A 10787-nucleotide genomic window follows, 5' to 3' on the forward strand; every position below is an offset into this window, starting at 1 on the left:
TTCTTTCCTTTTTGGGTGGACATCATACTATGTTGCTTTTGTCATGGTTTTATTTCTGCGCAAACGGCTTCTCATTTATTGAAATATCTTTGATATGGGTAGGAGCTGGCAGAACCATCGATAAGAGATGCATTTTTTTCTTGCATTCAACAAGGTGCAGATCATGTGATTGTAAGCCCATTTTTCTCTTCCTTGGACGACACTGGCATCAGGTAGCTCGGCTTACTTTCCTCTGGTGCCTTGATTATAGATATACTGTACAGAATTGGTGACTAGATTGATTTTTTCTTTTTTGTTTTAATAAAAATGCTTTCTGTCACTTTACAGGATATTCCTTCGTTAGCTGTTGAAGCTGCAAAAGAACACCCTGATGTGTCATATATCGTTACTGCAAAAGAATTGTCTATTTGCTTAATTTTTTAGCTGAAATGAAAGTTGTGTTAGTGGTGCTGATCTGGATGGAACTCATGTAGACAAGTCTTGGTAATTTTGTTTATTATTTAATGTGCAATGACACTACATAGTAGCTGTTATTGAAGTATTGTCACTATAATGATAGATCTAGTCATATTCATGTTTTGTTCACTATAAAGAACTTGTTCTTTATAATTAATGCTTTGTTCAACACAAATTACTTATCTTTGTGTAGAATTGTACTGATGACATGAGATCATTTCACTGTATGTACCTGCATGAAAGCTTGACATTTTTCCCAACTTTGTCAACTGCATAACAAATTTTGCCCCAGGAAAAAAATTCACTGTTAATTTATTTTTGCTGCACAGGTGCCTTGATAAAGCCGCTGTAGTGTCAGATGCTGAGAGCAAAAGTGAGGAATTGTCCAATCCATGGAGGCTTTGCACTGTAACACAGGTGGAAGAATTGAAGATTGTGATCTGCATGTTTCCAATCTGGGCTACTGGAATTGTCTTTTCTGCTGTTTATGCCCAGATGTGTACAATGTTTGTGGAGCAAGGAATGATGATGGACACAAGCATTGGTTCTTTCACCATTCCCGCAGCCTCTCTCTCATCCTTTGATGTCATCAGTTTTATTTTTTGGGTCCCCATGTATGATAGGGTAATTATTCCAATTGCAAGGAAATTTTTTGCCAAGGAGCGAGATTGTATGACAAGGTTTATATTATGAGATTTGTATTACTGGAAAGGTTTGCTCTGTAGAAATTTGTATTACAAGATTTATATTATGAGATTGTATGCTGGGCATTTACAAAGTTGGACAGTAATGTTCTTGGTGTATTTTATAATAATACATTTTGTAATTTCAAAATGCAATACATTTTGTTTTTAATGTACTACATTCACGTTTTTTATGCTCTTAGAACTAGTCTAGATAGGTGATTACCGAATACAACCTTTTGAATCGAGTTTCTGGTTTACACCTACAAGAATGCAAAACAAATGAAAAAAAAAAAAAACTTCCCGGTGGAAATCGAGTTTCCAAAACTCGATTTCCAGTGAAACATTTACAAAAATGCCACTTCAATTACAGGAATGCAAAACAAATGAAAAAAAAAAAAAAAAAAACTTCAGTGGAAACGAGTTTCTAAAACTCGATTTCCAGTAAAATTTACAAAAATGCCACTTCAATACAGGAATGCAAAACAAATAAAAAATAAAAAATAAAAAACCTTCCCAGTGGAAATCGAGTTTCTAAAACTCGATTTCCCTTTGAATCACATTTCTGGTTTACACCTACAGGAATGCAAAACAAATGAAAAAAAAAAAAACTTCCCAGTAGAAATCGAGTTTCTAAAACTTGATTTCCATTTGGGTGGCATTATTGCAAATAAATTACAATAAGCAATTTACAAAAATGCCACTTCAATGGAAATCGAGTTTTAGAAACTCGATTTCCACTGGGGAATTTTCCTCACAACCCGAGAGCAAAATCTTTTAGGGGGAAGTGTGAGAGCAAACTTCCCAGTGGAAATCGAGTTTTAGAAACTCAATTTCCATTGACCGTGGCATTTTTGTAAATTGGTTTGTGTATATTATTTGCGATAATGCCACCCAAATGGAAATCGAGTTTTAGAAACTCGATTTCCACTGGGAAGTATTTTTTTTTTTTCCCGTTTGTTTTGCAGTCCTGTAGGTGTAAACCAGAATTACTTTTGTCCCTTCCCCTACAATAGTAAAAGAGATCTAGAACACATCACATGGTCAGCGGTAAAGAAGTAGATACAAGCATAATCACCAATCAAGGAGAGAGTACATCAGATGCAAACAATCGGATTCAAACAGTTACTATTCATGGGCATTTTAGTTGCCCTTAGCACACAAAAACAGTCAATACATTATCATCGGTTCAAACAAGGCCGCTGTGGTTGAAGTTGGCAAAGTAGTAGCTACATTGTCAATGCCATATCATTGCATTACAGGCAAAAGCTGCACAACGCAATTAATGTAACGAGTACAATGGATAACAAATATTCAATTAGCACAATATTTAGCAATAAACAAAATAAAAACTAAGTCAATACAACATAGTCTACATAGTCGTCTAACACTTGTCCATACTGATACAACATACTCTACATAGTCACCTATAACTTTTCCATACTGATACAACATAGTCTACATAGAATTTGCTGCACTTGTCCATACCGAACATAACCACAAGTCCCACGTACAATGCCATTCAAAAATCCAGTCTCCACTCGCCTGACAACCACGAAGGTACAGTTGTTAGTTTCCAAATGTGAAGAACAACAACCAAATGACATTCTGAGCATATTATATAAAAACAGTGACAACACTTACCTAGTTTGCAGCACTACCACTTGTCGAAGCCCCATGGGAATTGGGACAACATCTGCGGTTATGCCCCTCTTGATGACACACTCCACATCGTTGCCTTGGTTGAATCTCCCTCAAGTCCGGATCTTCCCTCCGGCTTCCCCATTCTCGTCGTATCCCATCCATTTCATTCCTTAATCTTGACTTCACAGGACGACCTTTGCCCCGCAACAGCTGTGGGTCAGGCACCCACCGTGGTCCGCAAACATCCCTCCACAATGACTCTGATTTTGGCACCACAAAATGATGTGAATATGTCTGAATGGCGTTGTTCAAACTGTAACATGGGTCAATATAGCTGGTCGCATCGAGGTGCAGACCTTTAAGAACTTTAATTGCATGTGAATAAGGGATCTTCAAGTTTTGCCACTTTCCACAACCACATGTTTGCTCAATTACGTGCACTTCATGACTGTGGTTTCCCCCTCCACCTCTATGGTCGTTATACGGGGTAACCACTTGATATACACCAATTTCATGATTAAAATTCCTCAGAGTGTGTCCTGCAGTTTTCTGCTCATTTTTGTTATAGATCTTCATTACATAATCACTCCACACCTTACCTTGAGAGAGATCAGAAAGAATTTTTTCATGTCGATCGTAGAAATATGCAACAAGTTTGGACCATGTGAACTCAACCATTGCAGCAATGGGCAAACCGCGGGCACCTTTAAGTACCCCATTAAAACACTCAGAGATATTGGTTGTCATTGCCCCGTAACGTCTTCCACCATCCTGTGACTGGGTCCATTTATCAACATCCTCACTCATTAGATATGTGTAAGGCATATAGCTTAGGATGTGGCGATCAGTAGGGTCTACACCCCTCAGTAAATTAATCTCGGCCTCCTTAATGGTTTGCATTATGGACGTGAATTTTGCTTCATGAGTTGCATATCCAGCTTTCAAGGCCAATGCCTTTAAAGTCGGGTCCTTAAATTTTGTGTTGAAGTTGCTAGCAACATGTCGAAGGCAATATCGATGATATACCTGTTCTCTTCCGTCCTCACCTATAGGCCACTCTCGAATGGCGCATTTGATACCTTTATGTCAGTCAGAAATAATGCAAATGCCATCCTTAGGTATGACATGCTCTATGGAAGTCCTAACACACTCTAAAAACCAACCCCAACTAGGCCCTGACTCATTGTCTACAACAGTAAAGGCGAGAGGCAAAACCTTTTGGTTAGCATCAGTTGCCATTGCAATCATCAACACCCCTTTGTATTTACCATACAAATGAGTCCCATCAATACTGATCACTGGCCTGCAATATTTGAATGCAGCAATGCATGGAGCGAATGCCCAATATACATAGTGAAGTACCGCAATACTTTCGTATGGCCTAGGTATGGTGTGATAGCTGTACTTGGTACCTGAGTCCTGATCCAAGTATGCCAACAACAATTTCCGCAACCTTTGGTAAGACTCCTCCCAATCCCTAAATATCTTAGCAATTGCCTTTTGTTTTGCGTCCCATACTTTATAGTAAGAAAGCTCATGATTATACTTAGTACGTATGATCTCCCAGAGCTCATCAATACGAGCAGTGTGATTTTGTCGCAATTTTTCCACAATTTCTGATGCAACAAAATTAGAATCCATCATTCTACCGTCTCTTTGCAGGCCAAAGGGTATACAAGTGTGTGGACCCACATAAGACGTGACCACCCACAGACCATTAAGTTTATTCTTCTTGAATGCCCCAACATACTACTTGCAGTTGTCATCAACGCATGCGACGCACAATTTTGTGGTGCTCGACCTCCGGGTTATAAAATTTCTATTATCATTTGCTGCGTATATTGTCAATGCACGTTTCACCGCCGATTTATTTGCAAAAGTCAACCCTTTACAAAAGTGCATCCCATCTTGCCAAGTACAAACAAATGGTTCTAATAGACGTGAAGGATCAAACATATTTTCCAAGTATTTGCGTAGAATGAGTCGGCAGGAGGTCTGTAGCCAGTGGTCGTATTTGTATCACGCTGGATGCCAATATCATCGTCTGCATCATCTTCATCATGGAACTCCATATTTTCCTCTTCAAAATGGGGAACGACTTCATGGTCATCCACATCGTTCTCAAGGTCACCTCGTTCAATCCTCTCTTCGTACTCATCCACACCATCAATACTTTCACCATCATTCGTAGCATGATCTTCGTCTTCGTCTTCGTCTTCAACATAGTCTTCGTCTTCGTCATCCTCCTCTAAATGTGTCTCTTGACAATGGAGGGTTTCACCAGTATTTACAACATGATCTTGAGATGGGAGCATATAATCTCCCATTGTATACCCTCCCATTGCAGTGCATCCATCATCAAGGGCTGTAAATAGTAAAGACGTAGTTGTTTGTTGCACCATCTCAGTATCAACTTCCGCAAGCGGCTCTGAACTTATGTATAACTCAGTAGCATTTACTTGGGGCATTTTCTGGATCCTATTAAACATCATCTTCACATGTTTGTCTTCTTTAATTGCCATATACCCATAATTTATCCGTTCATGTAGGACTTCTTGTGGGTAACGATAAATAATCTTGATGTCATACCAAGCAGAGTTCAAATTCAATTCGTCCATTATTTTCAACTTCAAATCATTCAACGTCTTCAACTTACGACGTATCATCATGGGGTAGCATTGGATACCCGGCCCTGTAAATGGAAATCCTTCAATCCCCCCAGGATTGTTAAGAGGTCCACCGTAGTATACATTTATATCAATATTCTTCAGATGTTGTGAACCTATTAAAGAGTCAAGTATAATATGTTAGCGACATATTTTTTTTCTTTCATTTAACATCAATTACAAAACCTTTTCTATCTACTCAAAGTACAAAAATCACAAATTCTCACCCCACAATTGCATATACTCACCCCACATCACATACAAACACACTCAATCATTATCATTTCGTACTCAAACAAATAAAAAAACTAAAAACAAAACTCACCCCCATTACAAAATTTCAACTCAGCTCTAACTAATATAAATAAAAATATCAAACCAAACAACAAGAAAAATAGCCATGATAAAAGCCTAGCAATACAAATATATATCTACAATATTTTTTACTTGTTATAAAATCCTAGCAAATATATACATTAACTTGCAAAAATAGTCATGATAAAAGCCTAACAATACAAATATATATCTACAATATTTTTTACTTGTTATAAAATCCTAGCAAATATATACATTAACTTGCAAAAATAGTCATGATAAAAGCCTAACAATACAAATATATATCTACAATATTTTTTACTTTGTATAAATCCTAGCAAATTATATACACTAACTTGCAAAATTAGTCATGATAAAAGCCTAACAATACAAATATATATACTACAATATTTTTTACTTTGTATAAAATCCTAGCAAATATATACATTAACTTGCAAAAATAGTCATGATAAAAGCCTAACAATACAAATATATATCTACAATATTTTTTACTTTGTATAAATCCTAGCAAATTATATACACTAACTTGCAAAATTAGTCATGATAAAAGCCTAACAATACAAATATATACCTAAATATATTTTTTACTTTGTATAAAATCCTAGCAAATATATACACTACCAAATATAACTTCTTACAAACCCTACATTTGCATATTCACATACAAACACACCCAATCATTATCATTTGTTTCCAAAATAAAATAAAAAATAAAAAATCATTAATTATACTAAAAAAAAACTAAACACACAACTCACCCCATTACAAACCTTCAAATCATTCTATCAAAAATATAAAAAACAATATCAAACCAAACAAAAAAAATTAATCATGATACACATACCCATAAAAAAACCTAATAATATATATATATATATATATTATATTTATATATGAAACTAACAATTAGAGAGATTGAGAAACCTTACCTGACATGAGGATGTGGGGTGAGTTGATTTGAAGTTTGTAATGGGGTGAGATTTGAATGAGAGTAAAACAGCACAGCCAGATGTAGAATTTTATGCTGAAATGAAAATGAGTGAGAGGAAGGATGTGGGTACTAGCATGTGTGTACCTATAAGCCAGACAACTGAATGTAACCTACAATGAGTGAGCATGTGCAAACTGCAAAGGCTGACTCCTGAGAAACCCCAGACCAGACAAAAAACGAGCTGAGCTGTGGGACTTGACATGACCAGACATCAGACACGAATAAAGCAAGAGAACTGTACTCAAAAATCGAGTTTGTGAGACTCGTTTTCCAGCTGGAAATCGAGTCTTAGAAACTCGATTTTCACGTGGAAATCGAGTCTAAAAGACTCGATTTCCAGCTGGACCATTCCACCGTGTACAGGCCAGATCACACAAGAAAATCGAGGCTTAAAGGCTCGATTTTGAGACCAAAATCGAGCCTCTGAGGCTCGAGATGCTATTAACGAAATATGTTTCTAAGTCTCGCCTACTAACTAGATAGTTTGGTTTTTAAGGCCAGTTGGCCATTTTCGCCATTTGTTTGAAAGACCACATCTTTATGAGACCAAATTATGGACCAATATTTAATTTTTTTGGGCTTAAAAATTTTTTAGAGTTGTCACGACTCTTTTTTAAAGGGTGGGCAAATATAAAAATTTTAAATTATTATATATAATTTTTTTTCCTAAGTTAGGGTGATCCTGTGATTACCTTGACCTGAACGTGGCACTGCCTTTGATGTAAGAGGAAAAATAATTGCTCTGGAAGTACACAATAACCTCTCCTCTTAGAGTACTTAAGAAATTTCCCCCTTCTTCATCACTCTTTTGACATTTCTTTTTTTGCCAAAAAGAGGCATTTGTTAGTTTCTTATTTTTTGTGGACATGATAAAATCAATCTTATGAAAAGGGGGAGGAATTCTAAAAAAACAAGAATAGTAAAACGAGATTTTTTTTTTTAAAACAAAATTTTGGTTGCGGTGAAAAGTAAAAAAAAAAAAAAAAAAAGTGTGATAAAAAAAATGAGAATTTTTTTATCTTGCCGCTTTCTATTATTTCACTTTTAATAATAAAAATATATTAGTAATTTACTCATTATTTTTTACTTTTTCATCTTTCTTCACCAAACATACATGATAAAAAATACAAATACTATTTATTATCTTAATTTTCTATTCTTTCGATCAATATTTTTCGCCCTCCCTCTTTTTCATTCTCCCAGCATTAACCAATCTAAATTTGTATGGGTCATATGTTTTGACCCATACTAGACCTGAAAACAAACAAATCAAGATGGTATAAAAACCTGAAAACATATGGGTCATATATACTGAGTTTATTTGGCCCAAAAAAGACCATGCAAGGATGATAAAATAGCATTATGTTTTCCTGTTTTAGTCCGATACATTTGTGACTCCTACATGGTTTGATTTGTACCTAATTGGTTCAAAAAAGTTCAAACACAAATCTATTTGACTTGATTCATTAGTCTTTATTTTTTCTTTTTAAGAAAAATTTATCAAGTCTAGTATAAAGTGATGATGGTGTAGTTTTGAAACAAAGCTATTTGTGAAAATTCCCACACAAAAAAAAGAAGAAGCTATTTGCGGAAAAAAAAAAATCTTTTGTCCCACTCTTAATTTTTCACTTTATAATTCATTAACTATTGTACGTTATACGTCTAATTTTTTTTTTTTTTTTTTTAAATCAAAATGAGATAGAGGATTTTTATTTATAACTTACCAATATAAATACAGATAGCATTCCATGTATTAGTGCTCTTTTCCATTTTTAATTTCTTTGTGTACATTAAGATAAAGATCACAGGCTCACGGTGAGATTATGACGAATCTGATGATCAATGGCATAACCGTATAATGATTAACAAAATCGTGATCTGAATCGGAATAAAATCATTGTAAGACAACAAAATTGAAGTAAAACTGCATACATGTTGGACCATCCATTTTTTAGCCTACGCATATCTTTTTGAGAACCATTTAGAGTCCAAACTAAATTCTTTGAATTTGAGCCCAAAGTGAAAAGAAATATATTAATAATAAATCGAGAGTATTGTAGCTCAACTAATTTACATCTTTTGGTATTTGCAACAAAAACATCTAGAATTCAAATGTCCCTCCCTCTCCAACTATCGAATTAAAAAAAAAAAAAAAGGAACAACTTCTTGTTGTGCATGTGTTTTTTTCCCCATACTTCTAATTTCTTGGGTATTTGATTCTTTTGAATTTTAGGAAAATTTAAAAATTTACAATCATGTTGGGGCTATATAAATAGTTATGCATAGTTGCACACCAATTGTAACTTACATTAATGTTTACAAAATATAACGTAAATGTGATTAAATGACAAATGATATCTTGACAATAGAATACTCTTTGGGAGCCGCACACACGAGTTGTACAACGTCATAATTTGCTTGTGTGCAGTGGAGCCTAGAGGGATGCTATATAAGATAGACGAAAGAGATACTTTCTCGGCTGTTTGGGAGAGTCTCACAACGACTAGAGATGGAAAGTTTGAGAAGTTTAGGACTCCTAAACACCACTTGGGTTAGCGTTTTGGGCTCAAAGGATCGAACTAGGTGTTACAAATAATATTAGAGCATTATCCTACTTTTGAACTGAGGGCAGGGTCGGCCCAAGCGTTTGGAGGCCAATGACGAAATCTTCAAATAAGGCCTTTATGTTATCACTTAAATAATATTTAACTAGCATTTTATATAAGAGTTTTTTTAAAATCCATTCTTTTTACTTTCTAATATGATTTTTTTTTTTTAGAAAATGTAAAGTTATAACAAATTTTACTACAAACTGGTGATGTAATGAATATGATCAATAACAAGAGGTTTACAAAAATACTAGAAATATTATAAAATTTACAACATGAAAATTACAAAAATATATCACCAATCACAAATATTCATTCAAAAATGCATTCAATAGTTTGTTAAAATCTATCTATCATATTCATTGTCACATCAAATTATGAAAGTTATGGAAACCACTACGTACCTTTGGTGCAGTGATCACTCCACAAATATAAGTTCTTGTGGGGTGTGGGAGGGTAATAGCCGAGATTTAAGTCTTTAGAAGAGAGTTTTGCATACATATACACTTAGATTAGGTCAGAATAAATTTTTTATCTTGTATAAAAATAATTAAATAAATAAAAGTTATGTAGTAAAATTTATAGTATTTTTAACATTTTCCTATTTGAATTACTTGTGATTAGTAACACATCTATTTTTAAGACCTATTTATTTAAATTTGTATCTATCTCTAGCATTACTTAATTTTTTGAGTCTTCTTAATAATGAAAAAAAATTTAAATTAAAATATTTTAATATCTCCCAAAAATATTTATATAAAAATAAATAAAATAATTTGCCTCCAAATTTGGGGCCTTCTCTAGTAAGGCGCCCTAGGCAATGGCCTACTTGGCCTAAGCCTAGGGCCGGCCCTGACTGAGGGTTAGTAATTGTTGTATTTGAATATATATATATATATATATATATATATATATAGGTCTTAATTTTCTAATTGGCCTGCATGATATTTTTTTTCGTCTTTTTAATGAGTACCATGCTAGTTGACTGACATAGTCCCAATTAGACCCACCTGCTATAATTTTGACACAGTCCCAATTACATCCACCTCCTATAATTTTGGCATTGTTACACAATTAAAAATGTTGTTGACATATCACTACTTTTTTTATTAGACATGTATTTTTGACAAATATAGTCATTAGGATTAGGATTTATGATATTTCTTTCTCTTTTATCTTCTTTGTAACAAAAACAAAGATTGCAGTAGAGAAGCTTTAGAATTTAGAAGAAAAGTTTATATAAACAGTAAGTCCGTTTTACCGAATGATCACCCTTATTTTCTAAGCTTAATTCAGAAAAATAATGGAAAGCATGTGTTGGACTACTGTCACCAGTCATTTGATGGTTAACCTTGATCCACTGGATGCATAAATAACATGGAGATGACATCATATAGAAATC

General features: G+C 34.3%; 2 protein-coding genes across 2 annotated transcripts; one reads left to right on the plus strand and one right to left on the minus strand.

Moving 5' to 3' along the window:
- Nucleotides 1–306: 306 nt before the first annotated feature.
- On the plus strand, nucleotides 307–1149 carry LOC115990864 (protein NRT1/ PTR FAMILY 8.3-like). The gene is made up of 2 exons (XM_031114636.1): nucleotides 307–401; nucleotides 786–1149. The coding sequence occupies exons 1-2, from the start codon at nucleotides 307–309 to the stop codon at nucleotides 1147–1149; spliced, it is 459 nt and encodes a 152-aa protein (XP_030970496.1).
- Nucleotides 1150–2524: 1375 nt separating this feature from the next.
- On the minus strand, nucleotides 2525–3606 carry LOC115988440. The gene is made up of 2 exons (XM_031112013.1): nucleotides 2784–3606; nucleotides 2525–2684 (listed from the first exon to the last, which is right to left on the minus strand). The coding sequence occupies exon 1, from the start codon at nucleotides 3588–3590 to the stop codon at nucleotides 2784–2786; it is 807 nt and encodes a 268-aa protein (XP_030967873.1). The 5' UTR covers nucleotides 3591–3606; the 3' UTR covers nucleotides 2525–2684.
- Between the last annotated feature and the right edge of the window lie 7181 nt (nucleotides 3607–10787).

This window comes from Quercus lobata, chromosome 5 (genome assembly GCF_001633185.2).
Source record: "Quercus lobata isolate SW786 chromosome 5, ValleyOak3.0 Primary Assembly, whole genome shotgun sequence".
In the NCBI taxonomy this organism is placed as follows: Eukaryota; Viridiplantae; Streptophyta; class Magnoliopsida; order Fagales; family Fagaceae; genus Quercus; species Quercus lobata.

Excerpts from the sequence above, each read along its gene's own strand:
- LOC115988440 (XM_031112013.1), bottom strand. The coding sequence starts at position 3,590 with ATGAGTGAGGATGTTGATAAATGGACCCAGTCACAGGATGGTGGAAGA.
- LOC115990864 (XM_031114636.1), top strand. The coding sequence starts at position 307 with ATGCTTTCTGTCACTTTACAGGATATTCCTTCGTTAGCTGTTGAAGCT. Across the intron at positions 402-785 it reads ATCGTTACTGCAAAAGAATT|GTGCCTTGATAAAGCCGCTG; the intron begins GTCTATTTGCTT and ends TTTGCTGCACAG.